The following is a 25,177-nucleotide window of genomic DNA, read 5'->3' as shown; positions in this document are numbered from 1 at the left end:
GTATACTAACTATATGAACCAGCAATTCTATTCCTAGGTATTATCCAAAAGAAATGAAAACATATGTCTCTGTAAAACTTATACAAGCATGTTCATGACAGCTTTATTCATATAGGCCAAAAATGGGGAAAAAAAAATGTCTAATAACAGATGAATGGAAAAACCAAAAAAGGAATGAACTACTATTACACATCAAAGCATTATTTGAATGAATTTCAAAAACATTATACTGAGGAAAGGAAGCCATACAGAAAAGACTATATGCTCCAAACTGCATTTGTATGAAATTTTTAAACAGGCAAAACTTATCTAAGGAAGTGGTTCTCACTTGGGGAATTTTGCCCTCCCCTTCCTCGGACGGTGCTGGTGACATTTTTTGACTGTCACAACTTGGGGAATGGGGGCTGGGTGGTTGCTTCTGTTATGCAGTGGACACAGAGGCCAGCAACACTGTTAAACATTCTAGAATGTACAGGACTCTAACACAACAAAGAATTATCAGGCCCAGAATTCCAATAGTGCCTAGGCCCAGGTTGGAAAATTGTTTTCTACTATCGTCAGTGATGGGCTTGAGATACAGAATGCAAATGAAAATGAAGGCGTTCTGGGGATGATAAAAATGTCCTCAGACATTTATTTGTAGTAGTAATTTGTTTTCCAAAATTCACCACGTTGTACACTTCAAATGGGCACATTTTATTGTATGCAATTTTACCTCAAAGTTGATGGTAAAAATTATAGCCTATCAAATAAAGCTACAAAAACAGTTTAATCCATATTTTGCTTTTAAACATATATGCATAGAAAAAACGGAAAAGGCAAGTACTATTGGTTGGATTATGGATAACTCTGATTTTTTTTCCCCTACTGCTCATCTGTTTTGTATTCACTTGAAAATATATTATGTAATAATGTGCTTCTGAGTTATACCCAAACAGGTCCAAGTAAACCATGGCAGAGCACCGCCGCACACGAATGTGTGGTTATAGCCAAATCCCGACGTGTGATCACAAGGCTAAAGTTATTCAAGAAACTATAAAAATGTATAATGCAAAGGCATTTACAAGTCAACTTTTACTTTAAAACACAGCTATATTTAGAGCCTAAATTATAAATGTAACTGTTTCTGTGCAAAAAAGTTTTTAACAGAAATTTTCACTATAAACAGTGATTCCACACAATAAGATAGGCTGAAAAGATTAATAAATTCTTTTGAATTAAATAAAATAATGTTATAAAGGAATAACTTATTTCATTATATCTATACAGTAGAAAAACATAGCAGATACAATTCAGTTATGTTCAACGACAGGCCAGGGACTATACAAACTGTGAGTAATAAAAAGATGTCCCTCAAGAAGCTGACTATCTAATGGAGAGAAATGATACTGTTAATAAATCAAAATAAAAAGTTAAAGGCTATGGTTGAGGTTTGAAGGTAGTACAGTGAAAAGAAGCCTTGGTAGCGTGGGAAGTACTGACAAAGATGAGAGTTGAGCTGGGTCTTGAGGAAGTATTAAGAGCTTATCAGGTGAAAATCATTATTAGACACTTCAAAAACCTTAAAACAAACAAACAAAAGCCAGCTGTCTAACAATTTTGTTACACTGCTCTTTTGTTACATTTTATAGTCTTAAAGGTCAGCAACAGAAAAACCGGTTTCAGGAAAAGGAAGATAATCCTACAGTACTGAGTAAGGAAGTTACACCTGCTGAGAAAACTCCATACTCAAGAGAGAAGACTGCTTTGGATTTACCTTGATGGAAAATGGCACTCTTTGCAGTTTAACTACATCTAACTAAGTTACATCTAAGTTAGGCAACTGTGGTGTTGGAGAAGATTCTTGAGAGTCCATCTCAACCAGATCCAACCAGTCCATCCTAAAGGAAATCAGTCCTGAATATTCACTGGAAGGACTGATGTTGAAGCTGAAACTGCAATACTTTGGCCACCTGATGGGACGAACTGACTCATTAGAAAAGCCCTTGATGCTGGGAAAGATAGAAGGCGGGAGGAGAAGGGGACGACAGAGGCTGAGATGGTTGGATGGCATCACCAACTCAATGGACACGAGTTTGAGCAAGCTCCGGGAGTTGGTGATGGACAGGGAGGTCTGCCGGGCTGCCGTCCATGGGGTCACAAAGAATCAGACATGACTGAGACTGAACTGAACTGAAGTTAGGCTATCTCAGTCTCTAGCACCACTTAAAAGTACTGACAAAAAACCATCAGTTCGGCTACAATTTTAAATCATGTATTTTAACATGTGTGAGCAAATTTCAGTTGGCCTCACATAACACATTGAAAACCTCATACCACTAGTAAGGGAAAATCTAAGATGCCTCTTAAGAAGGATAGGTACTGGGACTCCAATATGCATTCTTGGCAGTACGTTTTAAAGACATGAATACTTATAAATACATGATGAATGAGGTAAACGACCTCTCTACACAGTTAACAATGATTACAATGAGGCAGAAAAGTTAATTCCTAAACTTCCAAAGAGAAAAAAGCCTACAAGGTACTGAGACCAGGAGGTAATACTGCAGGGAGAACCTGCCTACTCTGCTCCTTAGACTCCTATAATTCTGGACACCCATTGAAATTAAGGAACCGAAAGTGAATGAAACTGAGTTTATTTAAACTGAACAAATTTTATGCAGCAGAAGATGCAACTTTTGAGTAATCAACTCTACCCAAAGACAAAGGGTCTTCAAGTGGATCTGGCTTCGGGGAGAGAGCAACATTTCCTATTCTTTTCTCTCTTGACTTGGAGTCAAATAATTACTGCGAACAACATAAGGAACACTGTTTCCTGGTAGTGGCGATTCAGGAGATGGGAGAGAATGGAAAAACGATTAAAGCGATAAACCAAGGTTGCAAGGGAGTCTTCTGGTCATGTAGTAGCCAGTGAACTAGAAACTCTGGATGTTTAATAGATATCGTCACCAATAGTGCTGGTGCAAGGCTGTAGGCAGGCAGGGAGAGAACAGTCGCTGCCAGATCCTTTGGCCTCCACTGTAAAAGATCACCGCCCGCCCCCCGCCCCAACCCTCTAGCTGAAACGCTCCCAGTACTCAGCACCAGCCCACAAGCACCCCCTCCCCACAATAACCCCCCACAACCCCAACAGCCCAGCCGGAGGGACAGCGCCGTCGTTCACTTACTGAGCTGTCCCCCACCCGACGTCGTACTCGGCTCCCGACCTCCTGCGCCTCCAAGGCCGGCTGCCCCGGGGACCCCCGGCGCCCCCGTCCCCGGAGGGGTCCCGCTCTGCCTCTCGAAATTGCCAGGGTTGGAGAAGTAGTCGCGCAGCCGAGGGAGCTCACGGCCGCTCTCTAACAGCTCGGTGTGCAGCTCCAAGGCGGTCAGCAGGTACTGATCGCGCAGCAGCTGGGCCGCGATCGCATCAATTGACAGGCGGGCCGGGGTCTCCCCAGGGCCCCCTAGGGCCGCCGCCGCAGCCTCCCCGGGGAGCCCCGCTCTGGCACTGCTCCCCAAGGCCACGGGGTCCTGGGGCGACAGCGAGTCCGCAGAGCCCGGGTCTAGGCCGCCCCCGGCACCCAGCCGAAGTCCTGCCCGCCGCTCGTCGGTCGCCGAGACCTCGTCCTCGTCCTCGTCCGAATCGCTGAGGAAAGGGTTCACGCCGCCGCCGCCACCTCCAGGCGCCATCGCCGCCATCTTACACTGTCAGGAGTGTGGGCGCCTCCCTGTCTGGCTCTGACAGGCCGCGGCCTGAGTCCCGGCTCAGCCTCAGCGGTCGCCGCTCGCTTCTGCAGCCCCGGCCTTGCCACGTCCCGTCTCCTCACCTGGAGACCAGGCGCAGGCTTGGAGGCGAATCGTCCGGAGGCTGCAGCGGCAACAGCAGCCACAGCTTCAGCCGCAGCTGCACCAGCAGCCCGGCTCTGCGGGCGTCTTCCTGGTCCCCGGTCTCGCGAGAAATGGCGCGTGACCCGCCCCTCTCCCCGCCCCGCCCCGCCCCGCCTGCTCCCCACGCTTGTGAGCAGAGACTGAGGGGCCCCGCGCCCAGCTCAAAGGCAAAGCCCCGCCCCACTCCTTTTTGATTGGTCGCAGAAGGTGGGGGCGGGGATTGGAGGACTGACGCGAGAATTATCGCGAGAGTAGCTTCTGGCCAGGTAAGTGTCAGGGACCTTTCGTGGTTGGGGGGCGGTTGTGACGGTGGCTTAGGAACCTTCTCTTCTGAGCCAGAGGGGAGCTCTGACTCGCAGCCGGGCCCCGCCTTCGCGCTGACGAGGCCTCGTTCCCGAGGTCAGGCCTGACCTGCTCAAGCCCAGGTAGAGTCCGGGAGAAGTGGGGACAGGCGCCGGGCCCCGACACTGGCGCTCGCCGGGGTGCACTGCCCCCTCTTCCTTCGCTCCTGCTGTGTGCGCTGCCGGGTACTGATGTTTTCCCTGCAGGGGTGGCCGGTGCCGGGCAGGGCCGGTGGTCGGAAGGGGGTTTGCTTCCTCTTCCTCGCCCTCCCAGCCTCGTGCCTGCGGGCCCCAGGGGCCTGGGTGCGGCACAGGGACAGAGCCAATAGAAAATGCATTGGGGACGTTGGGATCTGCTTGGATCTGGGAATATCCCGATAGTCTCGAATTTGGAGAAGGAAATGGCAACCCACTCCAGTACTCTTGCCTAGAGAATCCCATGGAGGGAGGAGCCTGGTAGGCTATAGTCCATGGGGTCGCAAAGAGTCGGACACGACTGAGCGACTTCACTTCACTTCACTCCACTTCGGTAACAAACTATTAGGAGCGCAGCAAGCACTTGTGATTTAATGCACAGCTTGCACATTCCTTCCAATGAACACCCAGGACTGATCTCCTTTAAGATGGACTGGTTGGATGTCCTTGCAGTCCAGGGGACTCTCAAGAGTCTTCTCCAACACCACAGTTCAAAAGCATCAATTCTTTGGTGCTCAGCTTTCTTCACAGTCCAACTCTCACATGCATACATGACCACTGGAAAAACCATAGCTTTGACTAGATGGACCTTTGTTGAAAAAGTAATATCTCGGCTCTTCAATATGCTGTCTAGGTTGGTCATAACTTTCCTTCCAAGGAGTAAGCATCTTTTAATTTCATGGCTGCAATCACCATCTGCAGTGATTTTTAAGCCCCCCAAAATAAAGTCTGACACTGTTTCCACTGTTTCCCCATCTATTTGTCATGAAGTGATGGGACCAGATGCCAAGATCTTAGTTTTCTGAATGTTGAGCTTTAAGCCAACTTTTTCACTCTCCTCTTTCACCTTCATCAACAGGCTTTTTAGTTCCTCTTCACTTTCTGCCATAAGGATGGTGTCATCTGCATATCTGAGGTTATTGATATTTCTCCTGGCAATCTTGATTCCAGCTTGTGCTTCTTCCAGCCCAGCATTTCTCATGATGTACTCTGCATAGAAGTTAAATAAGCAGGGTGACAACATACAGCCTTGACGTACTCCTTTTCCTATTTGGAACCAGTCTGTTGTTCCATGTCCAGTTCTAAGTGTTGCTTCCTGACCTGTGTATAGGTTTCTCAAGAGGCAGATCAGGTGGTCTGGTATTCCCGTCTCTTTCAGAATTTTCCACAGTTTATTGTGATCCACACAGGCAAAGGCTTTGGCATAGTCAGTAAAGCAGAAGTAGATGTTTTTTTCTGGAACTCTCTTGCTTTTTCGATGATCCAGCAGATGTTGGCAATTTGATCTCTGGTTCCTCGGCCTTTTCTAAATCCAGCTTGAACATCTGGAAGTTCACAGTTCATGTATTGTTGAAGCCTGGCTTGGAGAATTTTGAGCATTACTTTACTAGCATGTGAGATGAGTGCAATTGTGCAGTACTTTGAGCATTCTTTGGCATTGCCTTTCTTTGGGATTGGAATGAAGACTGACCTTTTCCAGTCCTGTGGCCACTGCTGAGTTTTCCAAATTTGCTGGCATACTGAGTGCAGCACTTTCACAGCATCATCTTTTAGGATTTGAAATAGCTGCACTGGAATTCCATCCTCCACTAGCTTTGTTCGTAGTTATGCTTTCTGAGGCCCACTTGACTTCACATTCCAGGATGTCTGACTCTAGGTGAGTGATCACAGCCTCATGATTATCTGGGTCGTGAAGCTCTTTTTTGTACACTTCTTCTGTGTATTCTTGTGGTTTCATAGTCCTTAGCTAAAAGGATTGCTGATCTTTATTGTAATTGAGTTGCCAGAGAGATTGAGAATGGAAACAATTTCTGGAATGAAAAATGGGAAGGATTAGGGAATGGCATGGAAAGGGCATGTTTGGAAATGGGTTATTTATATGCAATATTTCTGCCTGTGTAATGGGAATTTTACACATCTGTTGTACTTAAAGTCCCCACATTTAGGATCTTCCTGTCAAGGATTGTGCTTGACAGTCATATCATATCCCCATCCTGCCAGTTATTTGCCATGAGACTTTTTAAAAGTTACTTGATTTCTCTCAGCCTCCTCTGTCAAGGAGATACACAGAATTAGGAATGTGTTTGTCACAGTATCTGGTACCTAGTACACAACAAATGTTATAATCATGTATCAATTAATATACTACTAGTGTGGCCATGGCACCCCACTCCAGTACTCTTGCCTGGAGGATCCCACAGACGGAGGAGCCTGGTGGGCTGCAGTCCATGGGGTCACACAGAGTTGGACACGACTGAGCAACTTCACTTTCACTTTTCACTTTCCTGCATTGGAGAAGGAAATGGCAACCCACTCCAGTGTTCTTGCCTGGAGAATCCCAGGGACGGGGGAGCCTGGTGGGCTGCCGCCTATGGGGTCGCACAGAGTCAGACACGACTAAAGCGACTTAGCAAGAGCAGCAGCAGCAGGAGTAACTGTGTATTGAAAATATTTGACAGATTTTTAAAAGTAAAGCAAAACAGACCTGATGTCAGTCATTTATTAGCGTTAGCCAGAAAAAGCAGTTAAGGTGGTAGGCCCCAAAGGGAATATCTTTAGGATCTGATTTCTAAAATGAAAATTGAAAATAGATTTAAAATATGTTTCCTTAGAGAGCTGTAAGAAGTTGGATGTAGAAGTTCTTCCTTGATCAGCAGCTTCCTATGGCACATCTGTAATTTCCTGGTTCTACCTCACATCCTGTAATCATGGACTTGTCAGTGTGACCTTTCCAAGCCCCTAACAAATCAACTGGCCAGTCGTCTCAGTAAGTACTTTTCTCTTCCACTAGCACATAGAAATTTGCTTATCAATTAAAAATGTTGAAGAAATATTAATAGTGCATACTAGGATATTATTAACAACTGCTGATTTCTATTTAATAATAATTTGCCATTAATATTGTTGAGGAATTTTCTTTCTACTTACCAAAATTTGCATTAATCTAGGTCTTTACAGCCAGTGTTTCACTGAATAATCTGGATAGTCATTGATGCTTGTATGATAGTGATAAAAATATGAAAGATTGCTCTTTTCCAAGCACCTCAATTGTTTTCTTGATTAAAAAATTATTTTTTTGTTTTAGTACTTTTAAAATAACCACAAGTAATATTTTCAGTGCAAGTTTTTCATTGATGTAAAGTTTTATAAATATCTAATTTTTTATACATTTTTACATATTGTAATTTTTGACATTGTTTTTCAATGTGTGGTAAACATCCCAGAGGTATAAGTTAAATGGCTTTTATTGATACATGGTTACATGTATTTTAAAAATTTTAGTAGTTATTAATTTGTTTAGGTGATTTCCAAATGATTCATCCATGAAAAAGTTTTCCTTTTCACTGAATCTGAATAAAAAGTGATTAAAAAAAAGAGAAAACTTAAATTATAATAGTGCTTAATTATATGTGCTTAGGCAATGGCAACCCACTCCAGTACTCTTGCCTGGAAAATCCCATGGATGGAGGAGCCTGGTGGACTACAGTCCATGGGGTTGCTAAGAGTCAGACAGGACTGAGTGACTTCACTTTCACGCATTGGAGAAGGAAATGGCAACCCACTCCAGTGTTCCTGCCTGGAGAATCCCAGGGATGGCTAAGCCTGGTAGGCTGCCGTCTATGGGGTCACACAGAGTTGGACACGACTGAAACGACTTAGCAGCAGCAGCAGCAGCTATAATGTAAGTATTATGTGAAGGATGATTTTTGGAATCACTGAAATATTATGTATCAGTTCAGTCGCTCAGTCATGTCCGACTCTTCGCGACCCCATGAATCACAGCACTCCAGGCCTCCCTGTCCATCACCAACTCCCGGAGTTTACTCAGACTCATGTCCATCGAGTCAGTGATGCCATCCAGCCATCTCATCCTCTGTTGTCCCCTTCTCCTCCTGCCCCCAATCCCTCCCAGCATCAGAGTCTTTTCCAGTGAGTCAACTCTTCACATGAGGTGGCCAAAGTATTGGAGTTTGAGCTTTAGCATCATTCCTTCCAAAGAACACCCAGGGCTGATCTCCTTTAGAATGGACTGGTTGGATCTCCTTGCAGTCCAAGGGACTCTCAAGAGTCTTCTCCAACACCACAGTTCAGAAGCATCAATTCTTCGGTGCTCAGCTTTCTTCACAGTCCAACTCTCACATCCATACATGACCACTGGAAAAACCATAGCTTTGACTAGATGGACCTTTGTTGGAAAAGTTATGTCTCTGCTTCTCAATATGCTATCTACGTTGGTCATAACTTTACTTCCAAGGAGTAGGTGTCTTTTAATTTCATGGCTGCAGTCACCATCTGCAGTGATTTTGGAGCCCAAAAAGATAAAATCTGACACTGTTTCCACTGTTTCCCCATCTATTTCCCATGAAGTGATAATCCTAGGTAATTTAATAGCCCTGACTAAGTGCCCAGGACTGGGCTGAGTACTGGAGAAAGCCTGTCTTGCTTTCCTGGAATCAGCATGAAGTTATAGAGGCAGCCATTACTACAAACAGTCAGAGTCATAGCTGTATAATTATAAACTGAAGTAAAGGTTTGAGCTTCTGATTTGGACTGAGTAGTCCCTGAGGAAGTGATGCTGGAAAGTGCCCGGGAGGGACCTAAGATCCCACTGTTACTATACAAGAGAGCTAGATTTTTATGTTAGCTATTACAGCTTCAGGGTCAAAGTTCTCAAATAAAATGTTTGTTTTACTACTTCAGTAAGGTTTAGGGTAGAGGAAAATTTGTATTGTCCTTTAACACAGACAGTTTGATACTTTTTACAAAAAAGTTGTGTAACAATAGTGGGGAAAAGAAAGAACATAAGTCCAGGGAGTTATTTGTAAATGCAAAAGAAAGTGAGAAATGATAGAGATATTTCCTTATTAGTGAACATGATAAGGAGAGTACTCAGGTTTCCATGGTAGAGAGGAGTGTTTAAGTCAATGGGAGCCTCTCTACATCTAGGCAGATACCATATGTACTTTAGTTGTAAATAGAGTTTAAGATCTTACTGAAATGAATTAAAATGAGTTGAAAAGTGAGTTACTTTGCGTAACTAAATATGATACCTGATAGAAGAGTTGTGAGCTAAAGGATAGAAGAAAGAACAAGTGAACAGAATATTATGGACAGTTTGGAATCATAAATGTGACAATTTGGATGAAATGGACAAATGGACCAAAGATACAACCACCAAACCCACTCAGCAAGTGGCGGATACTCTTAGTGTCTCTCTGGATATGAAGAAACTGAGTTTATAGTTAAAACTTTGCAACAAAGGACACTCTGAGCCATTGATATCCTGTTACGCAATAAAGGAAGAAATAGTACTAATTCTACACAAACTCTGCCAAAAAATAGAAGGTAATAACACTTCCCATTGCATTGTCTGACATCAAAACCAGAGAAAGATATTAGAAAAAAAATTTATAGTCTAATATCGCTAGTAAATATTAATTTAAAATGCTAAATATTTTAGCAAATAAAATCCAAGAGTATAGAGGAAGGATAATACTTAATGATTAAGTTCAGTTTATTCTGGGAACCCTAGCTTGGTTTAACATTTGAAACTCCATCACTGTAGTTCACCACACTAGGAGACCCCACACCAGGAGACCCCACACCAGGAGAGACCCCACACCAGGAGAGACCTCACACCAGGAGAGACCCCACACCAGGAGACCCCACACCAGGAGAGACCCCACGCCAGGGGAGACCCCACACCAGGAGAGACCCCACACCAGGAGAGACCCCACGCCAGGGGAGACCCCACGCCAGGAGAGACCCCACGCCAGGGGAGACCCCCACGCCAGAGGAGACCCCACGCCAGGGGAGACCCCCACACCAGGAGAGACCCCACGCCAGGGGAGACCCCCACACCAGGGGAGACCCCACACCAGGGGAGACCCCCACACCAGGGGAGACCCCACGCCAGGGGAGACCCCACGCCAGGGGAGACCAAAAGGGAAAATCCAGATGGCCTTGGTCCTCTCTCGCGAGAGGACCTCACGTGATCCTCCCCTCTCATGTCTACTTTTGTCAAAAGCACTTGACAAAATCCAGCATTTTCCATTCACAACTTTAAAACTGCATAGTAAAAGTAAAAGAGAACTTCATTAACGCAACAAAAGGAGTCTATGAAAAAAACCTGAAAAACTGACGGCTTTCACCGTAGGACTGGAAACAAGGCAGGGATTTCTGTTGTTTCCACGCCTGTTCAACGTTACACTCAAAGTCCTAGACAGTGCAAGCATGAGTCGTAAATAAAAAGTCTATAGATTGATAAGGAAGAAGTCCTTTATTCACAGGTGACATAATTTTTCTCCTTGGAAAATCAAAAGGCATCTCCATAAAAACTACTATAACAAACAGTTTTTCAGTGTTGCAGAATACAAGGTGAATATGTAAAAATCAGTGGTAATTTAAAAACTAATGAGGGGAAGCTGAAATAAAAAATGCCATTTACAATAACATTAAAAATGGAATATATAGGGATGAACCACAGGGGCATGGGGAAACTTTTGAGGGTTATGAGTATGTTCTCTCCTGTGATTATTATACACTTTAAATATGTACACAGCTTACTATAGGCCAGTTATGCCTCAGAAAAGCTATAAAAATGCTGTGAAGAAAAGTACTGGGACACTTCAAAAAGTTGGAGTATAGATGGTAGATTAGGTAAAATACTGACGCTGAGTTTACTGAAGTTGGTAGCCACCGTAGGTACATAAGGGAGTATCGTTATTGTCAGAAAATAAGCACTGAAGTATACCCCTCCACACACACACACTCACACACAAGAGGGGTAAGTTGAAGAGATGAGGCAAGGACCAGAGGAAAATGATAATGTTAGAGATATATGGCTAAGGGGTGTATGGATGTTTGTACCATTATTGCAGCTTTTCTCTGAACTTGAAATTGTTTTAAAATAAAAATATTAAAAGTGTACTAAAGAAAGTGTTGTCATCTACAAAAATTCCCTAGGTGGGACACAAAATACAATTGCCAAAAGAAAAGTTAATTCATTGAACTTTCAGAATTTATAAGTACTGGCTGCTCTTTGAAAAACACAGTTAAAAAAATGAAAAGGGGATAAAAGAGGATTTTAAAATGTCCATTACATGCATGTAAAGTAGCTCAACGTTATTGATCACCAGGGAAATGTAAATTAAAACCCCAATAAGTTAAAAGACTGGACAAAATTAAACACATTACAATACCAAGCTTTGGCCAATGTAATGGTTATGGCGTTGAGGATATAACGCTCAGTGAGACAAGTCGGTCACAGAAGGACAAATGTGCACATCTCTCCCTGTCTGAGATAATCTAAGAGTCGAACTCATGGTGGGTGGGTGGTGGGAATGAAAGTGGTTGTTCAAGGGCTGTAAAATCTCACTTATGCAAAGTGAGGAAGTTGTCGAGATCTGATGTATAACAGTGCCTATAGTTTGAAATACTGTATTTTACACATAAAAATTTAAGAGGGTAGATCTTATGTTAAGAACTCGCTCTCTCCTTTTTTTTTTTTTAAGTCACTCAGTTGTGTCCAGCTCCTCATGACCCCACGGACTAGAGCCCGCCAGGCTCCTCTGTCCATAGAATTCTCCAGGCCAAAATACTAGAGTGGGTTGCCATTCCACATCTCCAGGGGATCTTCCCAACCCAGGGATCGAACCCAGGTCTCCCACATTGCCAGCTAATTCTTTACCATTTGAGCCACTAGGGAAGCCCTCTTCCCACAACTTGAAAACGATTACCTATGTAGATAAGGCAAGTAGCCACAGAACAATGAAGCTTATTGAAAGATGGAGGAAGTAAGAAGTGTCCACCAAACTAAGAAGTTTTTTGAGACTGAAAAATGAGGCAGGCAGCTCTAGTCATCAAATAAACTGAAAACATATTTGTTTGCGCTGAGGCTTACCCAGCTTTGACTCTGTTGCCTCTTTGCAGTGTGTCTTGGGGCTTAGCTCCTCTGGATATGCTGCTGTACATCACTTTGGGATTGCTCGTACACTTCGTGTTCTTCGCCTCCATCTTCGACATTTATTTTACCTCTCCTTTGGTTCATGGAATGACTCCTCAGTTTACGCCCCTGCCTCCCCCAGCAAAAAGACTAATGCTGTTTGTTGCTGATGGCCTGCGAGCAGATAAACTTTATGAATTAGATGAAGATGGAAATTCTAGGGCACCGTTTGTTAGGTAAGCATGTCAACTGGTACAAAGACGTCTCTGGAAATTGTTACACTGATACTGTCTATCTCATGTTGGGTGGAGGGGTGATGATGAAAAAGAGAGTAGGGCACCTATGCCTCTGCCTCTGTCATAGAAATTAGCAAGTGTGTTTCCTTCTACAGTTACTTCTGTTATTGTAGAAGTTGATACCAGGTGGTTGAAATGCATGACCTTGGCTGCCTAGCCTCACTTGTCCTAATTTCTGAATCCTGGCTTACAACTCAGTATATTATCTTTTTTTCTTTTTTGTAAAGTAAGACTGTTCAATTTTTAAGTAATGACAAGCATAAATTTCAGTGAATTACCAATTACAAAGGTATTTATCTAAAAAATATAAATTTCAGTTCATAATACATTTTCTATAAAATAAAGCCTTCCAAATTTACATCACTTTGTAATATCATAATTTTGGATTCTGTTAAGTGGCTTTGAAAAGAAATATTTAATTTTTTGGACCTGTGGGGTTCTTGTAATCAACTATTCTTTTTTTTCATTCATAGCAAGCCCCTCAAAAGCCCTTCCTAATGCTACTGTGGAGAGATTAAAGCTCAAATTCAAGGGAAGTTTGTCTAAAATTGTCTACATTTCCCCTGTCCCTACCTGTCATCATTGCTTCCTATCCTTCTACCCTATTTTGATTTTGTTTATAGTACTACTCAGCGTGTACAACTTCCACTAAGGCAGGGACTTTGTTTTGTACACATTATCTCTGGTTCCTAAAACATAGTTCAGTTCACTTCAGTTTAGTTGCTCAGTCATGTCCGACTCTTCGAGACCCCATGAATCGCTGCACGCCAGGCCTCCCTGTCCATCACCAACTCCCGGAGTTCACTCAAACTCATGTCCATCGAGTCGGTGATGCCATCCTGCCATCTCATCCTCTGTCGTCCCCTTCTCCTCCTGCCCCCAATCCCTCCCAGCATCAGGGTCTTTTCAAATGAGTCAGCTCTTCGCATCAGGTAGCCAAAGTATTGGAGTTTCAGCTTTAGCATCAGTCCTTCCAATGAACACCCAGGACTGATCTCCTTTAGGATGGACTGGTTGGACCTCCTTGCAGTCCAAGGGACTCTCAAGAGTCTTCTCCAACACCACAGTTCAAAAGCATCAATTCTTTGGTGCTCAGCTTTCTTCACAGTCCAACTCTCACATCCATACATGACCACTGGAAAAACCATAGCCTTGACTGGACGGACCTTTGTTGGCAAAGTAGTATCTCTGCTTTTTAATATGCTGTCTAGGTTGGTCATATCTTTCCTTCCAAGGAGTAAGTGTCTTTTAATTTCATGGCTGCAATCACCATCTGCAGTGATTTTGGAGCCCCAAAAAATAAAGTCTGACACTGTTTCCACTGTTTCCCCATCTATTTCCCATGAAGTGATGGGACCAGATGCCATAGTAGGCAGTGAATAAATGTTTGTTGACTGCTAGAAGAATGAATGAACCTGAATTCTATGTCAGATTTCCAGGAATAAATTTATGGTGCGTCAAAGAAATGGATAATATATTAAAGGATACAAAGAAACAAGCAACTCAGGGCAATAGGAAAATATGAGTAGGAAAATAAGATTGTTAGGGTTAGGTTCAATACACAAAAATATGTAGCAAATTTCTATGACTAGTGTAAAAATTGGGGTGATATATTTGGTTGAATTTCTTAGTTGTCATAGAGGAGAGAAATGTAGTTCGTTGCAAAGTTAATGACATTAAAATATACTGGTTGTTAAGGCAAAGATGAGCTGTTCTAACCGCGCCTGTTTCTCCCTGGGGTGTTCTGGGGGGGCCAAGGGCTCCCAGGTGATCTGCTGTGTGTTGTTTGCCATTCTAGCTGCTTCTGAAGCCTTTTTTGATAGGTTTTCTTTGTTTCTCACTTCGTTTTTTTTTAAATATGATCTGATCAAATGTTTCTCAAGAGAGGTATCCACATTGCTTTATACCTCCCTTTTTTTGCTTGAGTTCAGTTTCCATTATAGAACTGAAGAAGTTAAAAAATATTTTTCCCTTAACATGTGGTTTAATGGTTTTTCAAGCCTTTGACTTTTTATGTATGTATTTTACCAGTCTTTGGTTATAAGTCAATTAAAGTATCTAAATCAGCACTTTTAGGTACTTCTCTCCAGAACATTTTGACACCTGAGAGTTTAGCTTGAAAACTGTTACAAATGAATTTGTGTTTCATAACTTGTTGCTCTGCTGACCTTTCACTTGCAATGGCATTACTGTTCATTTTGCATTTTTCTCCAGATTTTGCAAATCACCCTTAGACAAAGAATGGTGATACATTTTAGCAAAAAAACTTTTGACTTGTTTTAATCTCAAATTTAGAAAGATAATTTAACTCCTAATTGAGAGTATAGCTGTTTCCTCTCTTAATTTTTTATTTTGAAAAACATTTAACTACAGAAATGCTGAAAGGATTATATCATGAATATTCATCTGTATATCCTTAATCTAGATATGACCATTTTAAACATTTTTCATGTTTTCATTCTCTTGTCTCAACACACACACACATATATACACTTAAACTTTAATTATTTTTTCCTGAATAATTTGAAAGCAAAATATTTTAACACTTTACCCCTAAACACTTCAGTGTGTATCTCCTAAGAACAAGGACTTTAACATGATCACAACACCATCATCACACCTAATAAAATTTAACGCTGACACAGTAATACTTTGTGTGTCGGTGATTTCTTATGTGACACAGCGTTTCAGTACTTTGTGACTTAGAGCCGTAGCGTGTATTTTGTTTTGTGCTTCTGTGCAGTGCTTGGGTGGTTCCTTGTCTTGCCTGGGCTTTCTTACGCTACAGAATCCGTCTGGTGGGAGGAACTGCACTGAGCCCAGCTGGAATCAGAAAGATTCCTTCTTAAATTTTGACTCCTTCTTTTGACTGGATTTCTTCTGTGGTGATTTTGTTTTTCTAAAGCCTTAGCAGAGCCTGTGATCATAGTATATGCTGACTCTTCATCTATGATATCTTTCAGGAACATCATAATGAATGAAGGCAGCTGGGGGATCTCTCACACGCGTGTGCCGACCGAGTCTCGGCCTGGGCACGTGGCCATGATTGCAGGGTTTTACGAAGATGTCAGCGCAGTTGCCAAAGGTACTGTCTCTTTAGATGATTTTTATCACATGAAGAAATTGATTGCATAAATATTGCTTCTTTAATACTGAAGCAGTTGCTTCTTTTGTACTGACACAAAGCGAAGTATGTTTTGAGACCCTTTTGACAAGTCGTTTAGCTTGCCTAACTCAACACACACTGGGACTGACTCAAGAATAAAACTTTAATCTTATATCATCATGTCCTGTTGATAGAATAGGACTGCATGGATCTCTAGTTTTCCTAGATGTTAACTCTCAGAAGTTCAAAAGTGATTCTGTATTTTAGTAAGAAGTCAATTAACTGTTGTAAGCTTTTTATAAAAAAAATTTGTAGTATAATACAGGTAACAAAATCTGTTGTTAGTTTTGCATTTTTTCTGCAGTTAATCCTCTTTGTTATTATTTGAAAAATACTTCTTCAGGAGCCATACCAATACGTCACCATCTAAATATTACTATTGTCATTGTTTTTTTTTCTCAATTACCTGAAGGATGGAAGGAAAATCCTGTAGAATTTGATTCTCTTCTTAATGAAACCAGGTACACATGGTCCTGGGGAAGCCCAGACATCCTGGCTATGTTTGCCAAAGGTAGGAGTCACGGATTATATTTCCCCAGATACTAAGTAGGCAATAAATCAGTATGGTAATTTAAAATATATACTACATTTTACTCATTATGAGATACATGTTTTGACATATTTAACGTCTCTGAAGTGAGTGTATATTATAATAGATGTGTGAGTTTGACTTTTTTTCATCTTAGTTATACTTAAAATGTTGGATTATACAGTTTAAATACCTTGGATTCAGTGAAATGGTATATAATTCTAACATCTAACAGCTTTCTAATTTTGGGTAAGTTAGATAACTTCTCTAAATTTCAGTTTTCTTTTTTGTAAAATGTGATAATAATAATTTCTATCTTATAGGTTTGTTTGGGGAGTTAAATAAGTTAATTCATGTGAAATATTGACCAAAATGCTTATTACAATGATCTCATTATGATGGTGATGTTCACTTACTTTGATTAGTAAGAAGTTAGTAGATAATCACATAAAGATTTAAATGTTAAGATTTATAACTTCTATTTTCATGTATTCAGATCATACCATTGAGATTTGTTGTATTTGTTGTGTTTCTGTGCATGAATCTGCAAATATGAGAAATCTCTTGATGAGAAAATTCATTTGCGTCATTTTCTAGAATCAGCTGGATTCCACTTGAATTTTATGTTATTCAGTGCTTTTTAGTGGGAGCATTGTAGTCATTTCACCTAATGAAAAGGTTTGGACCTTTAGCCATGGGTATAATTATACTATAAATTATAATAATTGGAATTATTAAAGATTATTCTATATCTCAAAAGCAAAACAGATACTCAGAATTTTCTGTACGATAGTTACAGAACATTATTATGTAGAGCAGGTCCAAAAACTCATACTGCTTGAAGTTCAGTTCAGTCGCTCAGTCGTGTCCGACTCTTTGTGACCCCATGGACCGCAGCACGCCAGGCCTCCCTGTCCATCACCAACTCCCAGAGTTTACCCAAACCCATGTCCATTGAGTCGGTGATGCCATCCAACCACATTATCCTCTGTCATCCCCTTCTCCTCCCGCCTTCAGTCTTTCCCAGCATCAGGGTCTTTTCTAATGAGTCAGTTCTTTGCATCAGGTGGCCAAAGTATTGGTGCTTCAGCTTCAGCATCAGTCCTTCCAATGAATATTCAGGACTGATTTCCTTTAAGATGGACTGTTTGGATCTCCTTGCTGTCCAAGGGACACTTAAGAATCTTCTCCAACACCACAGTTCAAAAGCATCAATTCTTCAGTGCTCAGCTTTCTTTATAGTCCAACTCTCATATCCACACATGACTCCTGGAAAAAACATAGCTTTGACTAGATTGACCTTAGTTGGCAAAGTAATGTCTCTGCTTTTTAATGTGCTGTCTAGGTTGGCCATCGGAGAAGGCAATGGCACCCCACTCCAGTACTCTTGCCTGGAAAATCCCATGGATGGAGGAGCCTGGTAGGCTGCGGTCCATGGGGTCGCTAAGAGTTGGGCACGACTAAGCGACTTCACTTTCACTTTTCACTTTCATGCATTGGAGGAGGAAATGGCAACCCACTCTATTGTTCTTGCCTGGAGAATCCCAGGGACAGGAGAGCCTGGTGGGCTGCCGTCTATGGGGTCACACAGAGTCGGACACGACTGAAGTGACTTAGCAGCGGCAGCAGCAGCAGCAGTGGTGAGGATGAAGTTGCTATGGTTTACTAAACTCACCTCCCTACTTCTGACTGCAGTTCATAGGACAGGATCAATGCCTTAACTGGAGACAATCCAATAGGAGTGTTCCATTTCTTATAGTAATCTGCCCACTCAGATCTTTACTTGGGATTTGAAGAGTAGAATGGTTGAGGAGTGGAACCGGTATCGTTAGAGCTTGCTGCTAAGTCGCTTCGGTCATGTCCGACTCTGTGCGACCCCATAGACGGCAGCTCACCAGGCTCCTCTGTCCCTGGGATTCTCCAGGCAAGAACACTGGAGTGGGTTGCCATTTCCTTCTCCAATGCATGAAAGTGAAAAGTGAAAGTGAGGTTGCTCAGTTGTGTCCGACTCGTAGCAACCCCATGGACTGCAGCCTACCAGGCTCCTCCGTCCATGGGATCCTCCAGGCAAGAGTACTGGAGTGGGGTGCCATTGCCTTCTCTGATCATTAGAGCTTAGCTTGTCATTTTTAAAAGAGATTGTCATTATTTTGTTATATCTCTTCCTTTTGACCTTTAAGAGGCTAACACAGAAATTCACTAGGTTGATTAGATCCTTAATAAAATCATACAAGTGTTTAAGATTAATATATTTGTTGACCCTTTCAAACTATTTGGCAATTATCAATATTTTTTCTCATATATTGAGGAAAATGCATGTATTTTATGAACAAAAGAATTGAAATATGTGAATTTTCTTCTTGGTTAGGGAATTTTGTAAAACAGGTGATTTAATCTGTTTTAGATTGTACCATTCCTATATGCCCAAATTCTTTGATTAGTTTCATCCTTACTTGAAGGCAAACTCCGTTGTTTACTTTTGTGCTATTATATACTAACTAGCATTGTGATTTGTTTTTTCTTAGCATTTTAAATTACAACTCACTTGTATCTGCCAACAAAGGTCTAGTCAAGGCTATGGTTTTTCCAGTGGTCATGTATGGATGTGAGAGTTGGACTGTGAAGAAAGCTGAGCGCCGAAGAATTAATGCTTTTGAACTGTGGTGTTGGAGAAGACTCTTGAGAGTCCCTTGGACTGCAAGGAGGTCCAACCAGTCCATTCTAAAGGAGATCAGTCCTGGGTATTTGGAAGGACTGATGCTAAAGCTGAAACTCCAATACTTTGGCCACCTCATGCAAAGAGTTGACTCACTGGAAAAGACCATGATGCTGGGAGGGATTAGGGGCAGGAGGAAAAGGGGACGGCAGAGGATGAGATGGCTGGATGGCATCACTGACTCGATGGCATGAGTCTGAGTGAACTCCGGGAGTTGGTGATGGACAGGGAGGCCTGGCGTGCTGCGATTCATGGGGTCGCAAAGAGTCGGACACGACTGAGCGACTGAACTGAACTGTGTCTGTAAAATTGGAAAATGTTATTGTGAGAACAAAAGCAGCAGCATATGCTCAAGCATGCACTGTGGTCCATGGCGTATCGTTAAAATGTTTTCTCCCAAATTTCCTCTTCAGGTGACCTTAGAAGCCATATTTTTACAGAGAGTTATGACGCATCCAGTGAGGATTTTGGTGCCCACGATGTGACAAAATTGGACACGTGGGTTTTTGATCATGTGAAGGTACGTGCTATTGAGTGGCTGCGCTGCAACACGCTAGACGCAGGTATTTGTCTAATGTGCAGGGATTGTCTAGTACCTGCACCTAGTGTGCTAGAAACTGCTTTGGTGATACATCCATCTTAGTTTTTTCTGCTCGGATGAATTTGAAAGTTCCTTATTGTAGCATACTATTTTGAAAAGACTGGACTCTAAGAAATTGCACATTCTACACTAAACATACAGATTTTTAAAAAATTTGAAAAAGTAAACCCTTTTCAGTTCCCCACTTCTACAGTGAAGTGAGCCCTGGATGGGATTCAGGAACCCCACATTTCATTCCTCATTTGCTGAATGAGGTTATTCACCCCAGAATAACCTTTCTGGTCTTTTGTTGACCACAGAACCAGTCTCTTACAAGCAGTGATGTATGTTAAAGTCTTTTGAATGTTCAAATCTAAGGCATTTATTGTAAAACAAGGTAGATATTTTACATATTTGTAAAGAAAAATTAGATAATCAAAAAACAAGTTCATAAGTTAATCATAATAAAACATTTGAGTCCCTTTAAGAAATACAGGTTGTGTTTTGGACTCTTTGTTAGTGTCAGTCCTCATGGTTTCACCAGGAATCCAATAGAATTTATGTTTTCAGAAATTGTGAGAAAATCTAAACTCTGGATATTGGCTGACTCCTATCTATCATTCTCTTCCTTCTCATCTCAAAATTGGAACTCATAATTCATCTATTGTAAGAGGCATTCATTGACTGACCTTTAGTGATTCTTCTTTTTACCAGTAGTGTCTCTGGACTGACATTGTGGGCTCTCCAAAACACAGTCATTTTTTATTGCTTGTTTGTAAACAGTCAGTAGGTGTCTGCATATTCATCAGGAGAATGCATGCACTCTCCCACAATGCATAATAAAGTGCTCAATATGTTCTTTGATAAACCCTATTTCTTTCTTAGAATTTTTTTCCTTAAGATTTTCTTCTCTTACTTAAAGTGAAAGTGAAAATCTTCAAGTTAAATAAAATCTCTTTACAAAATTAGCAAATGATTTTGCCCAGTATCACTTGTTAATATAATCAATTTACATTAGTATTTGTTTCAAGGCCCTTGGCTTCTAACTTCATAAGCATAGCCAAAAATGTGCAGCATCGTGGGTTTGATTCCTTGTGGATAGGCAGACAGAGTTAGTGGCTGGCTTGATTCTATGCGTTTTTTACCTTATTTCAACACTGCTATTGACCAGAAAAAAAAATTCCCCATAATTTCGTAAGATATGATAGAGGTATGTACATTAATCAGGTAACAACAAAAATATGAAATCATCCAAGTCCAGTCTAAGCCGAACAGTTAGAGGAAGACCTTCCTGTGACTTTTGAGGTAATCTATGGAGAAGCCTAGGAAACAAAGAAACGGTTGGACCCGGATTGCATATAGAGAAGAGTATCTCAGGCCAACAGCATAATGATAACTTGGGCTCCAAAGGAACTCTGTAATAGAGGAAAATATTGCTTTGAAGTTTGTTTGTCTCTCCGTGAACGATAATGCCAGTAGGCAGCCCAGGATTGATGCAGTCCAAGGTTGCCGTGGTGGCTCCCCAGTGTCGTTAAGACCCGGTCTCTTAAGCGTCTGTTCTGTCCTCAGAGCGTGGCCTTAGCTTCTGAGTCGTCTTACGACAGGAGATGCTGGAGTTCCAGCTATTATTTCAGTGTTTTAGGTCAACAATACGCGGAATTGAAAAGGACCTTCTCTTCTACTAAATTAAATTTATTTCAAAAAGACCTTAATAAATAGTTAAATTTATTTCAAAAGACCCATCGTCTTTTGACTGAAGTGTTTGATTTGTGTCTCATTGGCCATAACCAAATAGGTACAGACAGGTAGCCATGGGAGAGAATAAGAAACATGTAGGTTTTAAGTTTGAAGCACTGACATGGTCCCATAAAATCAGAAGTTTTACTTGGAGAAAAAGGGAGAATGCATGCACTCTCCCATAATGCATAATAAATATTTAAGTACAAGAAGGAACAAGTGCCTTTGAGCTAAGAAAAAAATGGAGTTGGTGGGCATAATTGTAGTAAATATTGGGAGTGGGGAAGAAGCTAGGAGTGTATATCCCCTCCTGCGTGCAGAAGACCGACTTTTTACAAGGCGGTGGGAATCTGTCAGGTTGAGCTCTGCAAGGTTAGTATTTCATGGTTTCCCAGATCGTGTGTCCACTTTTGAATGAATAGCACTTTTTACAAAGCTGAATCATATCAGTCATGAAACAGATTGTAAATTTGACTCCAATTCAATTGCTAAGTTTTTTTGTTTCTCGTCAGCTTTTCAATTACATCTTTAGAATATAAGTCCTTAATCTTGAAAAACTTCCCATTTCCATCTAGATTTAAAGTTTCTTAGGGCTAATTAGAATGTATATGAAAGCTAGGGGGCCATTTTATGCTTTTAAGGATGATTATGTTTATTTATATTTATATTTATTTATGTTTAATTTCATCTGTATTCCTTTTTTTTTTTTCCTATTCGGAAATAGATAGTTTCTCTAAAGTTTCTCTCACCATTTATATTTTTTAATGTTTGTAATAATGAAGAATTAGTTGAAGGAATACTTCAGGCTTTTATTGGAAAGTTAAATACCTTGTTAAAATTAACATCTTATATAGTTAAAGACATTTATGTGAATAATCATTCTATATCTTGGCAGTCAGTTGACTTATTCAAAATAATTTAAAAGTACTTTCCATAGGCGCTTGCTTACACGTTCATGTGTGTGCAAGTACAGGATGAGCCCTCTTCTCAGAGGGCTTTATGAACCCAGTTTATCATTGTGAAATTAATCATTTTTGAACTGTATTTCCATTCATTATGTGGACATTTTTCTATCATACCTTGTGAAGCACAGATGCGAGTCTTGGGACAGTAGAAATAGGCTATTTGCTATGTTCCAAGGGAGAGGTTATGGTTGAACTGGGATGCTAACACGGGACAAGAAGCAGGAAAACATTTAAACTCAGGAAGCGTTCCTAAATTGTTGCCATTAGTGCTATTTTATTGTTGGCTCGTGTCAAAATAGTTCTCCAGTATTATTAGAATTTCATGAAATTGAGATCCCGTCTCTATAATCTTTTTTCAGCCTAATTATAACATGGAAAATAGCTCACTTGTGTTTTGAATGCAGATTTCTGAACTGACAAGTACTTTGTGTTGGTAGGTCCTGAGGACAAATTTAAACAAAATAGGACAATTTAGTTTTTTAGTTCTGTATAAGTTTAATTAAATGTTTTATCGGAATTATTTTTTAAATAAAATTAATGAACTAAAATTTTTTAACTGATTTGTTACATATAGGAATTCTTTCATGCTGCCAGAAACAACCAATCTTTGTTTTCTAAAGTAAATGAAGACAAAATCGTTTTTTTCTTACATTTATTAGGAATAGACACAAATGGACACGCTCATCGACCATCATCAAGGTAATGTTAATGCCACGCTTACTTTCATGGTTTTGAGGGAAATCCCTGTTCTGTTTGAACTTTTAAAGTACTATAATGTCTTCTTTGTAATGATCACAACAGAACTTATATTTTAAATAACTCTAGAATACATTCTAAGTTATATGTAGTATGATATTGTGGCTAAAATCACATGTGCTGTGACCACACTACACATTAATATAAGTAAAATATGTTCTGTACGTGTGTTCCATATGACTCATTTATCAAAGCAGAAAGAAAAAGATTATATTTCAGAAGGATTGTAATAAATTTTGAAACAAAAAGCATTTTTATGATAATATTTATATCACAAAAAGTAACTAGCTGTTCCTTACATTCCATTTAAACAGTGCTATATCTAGCAGATAATAGTATAAAGTTTTGTATCCTATATTTCAGTAGCACTCCTTATATAATAGTATAAAGTTTTGTATCCTATATTTCAGTAGCACTCCTTGTATAAAACAGCAACTGTTTTTCTCACTTTTGCAGAGCATAAGATAGGAAGAATTCATATTATGCTTTTATTTTTCGTTTTAGACTAGATTTAGATTAGTCTAACTGGTAGTAAAGTCTATTAACTTCCAGTAATGAATACCTCATGCTTCTCATCTTTAACACAATGCATTGTCTTAAGTAATAAAACTTATACTAAACCACCCCTTGTTCAACTGTATGGAAAGCTTAAATATAGTTTGTCCAAAATGTATTATATCATATCATAAACACACTAAAGAAAGAAAATATTCTATAGCTGAAACAGTGATACTTAACCTGTTTGATAAATGTGGCAAAAGCAACATAGTTTACATTATTAGAGACATGAATTTAAAAGTCATCATTGTTGCATTTGAGACTTAAAAAGCATTCATGAAAATCTATTTGCTGATCAATACTTTTTTTAAAAAAAATTCTGAAAATGATTTCAGATTGTTTTACTTCTTTAAGAGAGGAAAAAGTGATTTTAACAATCTACAGAGCTCTGATTTAAAAACATTAAGGTTGAAATCTGAAAGTATTTTGGGAGTTATTGACTTTATCATAAATTCGTGTTGAATAAATTTGATTTTGCCAAATTAATGTAATTAATATAATTTGCTCTTCTTTTTCTTTTTAAACAGGGAATATTCAGACAATATTAAATTAGTTGATAAAGAATTGAAAGAAATTGAGTCTACTGTTAAAGATTTTTATGGAAATGATGGGAAAACAGCATTTATCTTTACCGCTGACCATGGAATGACAGACTGGGGTTAGTCTGTCTCTAAGTGATATATACTTTATGATTAAAGTAGTGGTTAATGTAGCTTGCAAATATTTTAGGGTATTGCAGAGAATTAGATGTCTTAGTATATGCAAAGTGTCTAGCACATAATAGTATGCATAAAATGTTAGTGTAAAAAAGACTAATCTTATTTAGTGTTTCTTTTACCTACGAAAGGAATATATTCTCATCTGACCTCCCAGGTGGCACAGTTGATAAAGAATCCACCTGCCAGTGCAGGAGACAAGAGACACGGGTTCGGTCCCTGGGTTGAGAAGATCCCCTAGGGTAGGAAATGGCAACCCACTCCAGTATACTTGCCGGAAAGTTCCATGGACAGAGCCTGGAGCGCTACAGTCCACAGGCTTGCAGAGTCGGACACAACTGAGTGTGTGCACATGTGCACACCCACACCCACACACACACACAGAGGGACCCCCCCTCCCCCAAACCCACGTTATCTACCTAGAAGTAACTGTATGTGATGGCATAGGGCGTGAGTTTAAGGTGGTGTTGCTGGGGGACCTAGGGCTACTGACCTTGTCCACTAGAGGAGACTGTCCACTCTGCCAGACTCCCAAGGCAGACACAGTGTCCAGAGAGCAAATCAAGGCAAAGCGGAGACTTGGGTCCCCGAATCACAGTGTAGAATTCTGATGAGCGGGTCCCACTTTATAAGGGGGTTTGGGCTACACCAGCTAGAGTGGCCAGGAAGAAAAGCAGACCGAGACTCTGCTGTCCTCTTCAGAGCAGACCTGGCCTCAACCGCCCGCCCCAAACCTGGGCGGTTACTCCCCAGAGGAGCCTTCCCTGTGGTTTCTGCCTTCGCTGCCCTCTGGTGGCGTCTCCTCCA

General features: G+C 40.8%; 2 protein-coding genes across 10 annotated transcripts in view; one reads left to right on the top strand and one right to left on the bottom strand.

The window, feature by feature from the left end:
* RELCH (RAB11 binding and LisH domain, coiled-coil and HEAT repeat containing) overlaps positions 1–3,922 on the bottom strand; it is a 114,346-nt gene extending 110,424 nt beyond the window's left edge. For all 5 annotated transcript variants that reach the window (XM_005224364.5, XM_005224366.5, XM_002697785.7 and 2 more), the window contains exon 1: positions 3,168–3,922. In XM_005224364.5, coding sequence (XP_005224421.1) covers positions 3,168–3,681 — 514 coding nt within the window. In that variant the 5' untranslated portion in view covers positions 3,682–3,922. The remainder of the gene's footprint in view (positions 1–3,167) is intronic.
* Positions 3,923–4,117: 195 nt separating this feature from the next.
* The window catches only part of PIGN (phosphatidylinositol glycan anchor biosynthesis class N), a 108,873-nt gene continuing 87,813 nt past the window's right edge, over positions 4,118–25,177 (top strand). For 2 of the 5 annotated variants that reach the window (XR_815157.4, XM_005224182.5), the window contains exons 1-8: positions 4,134–4,295; positions 7,019–7,173; positions 12,339–12,587; positions 15,611–15,732; positions 16,226–16,324; positions 19,472–19,578; positions 22,915–23,039; positions 24,182–24,312. Coding sequence is in view for 4 of the 5 variants with exons in the window: in XM_005224182.5 (XP_005224239.1) it covers positions 12,367–12,587; positions 15,611–15,732; positions 16,226–16,324; positions 19,472–19,578; positions 22,915–23,039; positions 24,182–24,312 (805 nt within the window). In the remaining variant the exon portion in view is untranslated. Of the gene's footprint in view, positions 4,398–7,018; positions 7,174–12,338; positions 12,588–15,610; positions 15,733–16,225; positions 16,325–19,471; positions 19,579–22,914; positions 23,040–24,181; positions 24,313–25,177 lie in introns of all 5 variants that reach the window. The other 3 variants (NM_001192606.1, XM_059880824.1, XM_010818847.4) reach the window with 3 other exon arrangements.

The sequence above is a fragment of the Bos taurus genome, chromosome 24 (assembly GCF_002263795.3).
Source record: "Bos taurus isolate L1 Dominette 01449 registration number 42190680 breed Hereford chromosome 24, ARS-UCD2.0, whole genome shotgun sequence".
NCBI classification, from domain to species: domain Eukaryota; kingdom Metazoa; phylum Chordata; class Mammalia; order Artiodactyla; family Bovidae; genus Bos; species Bos taurus.
The sequence above is the reverse complement of the archived record's forward strand: the minus strand, read 5'-3'. Positions and strand labels throughout refer to the sequence as shown.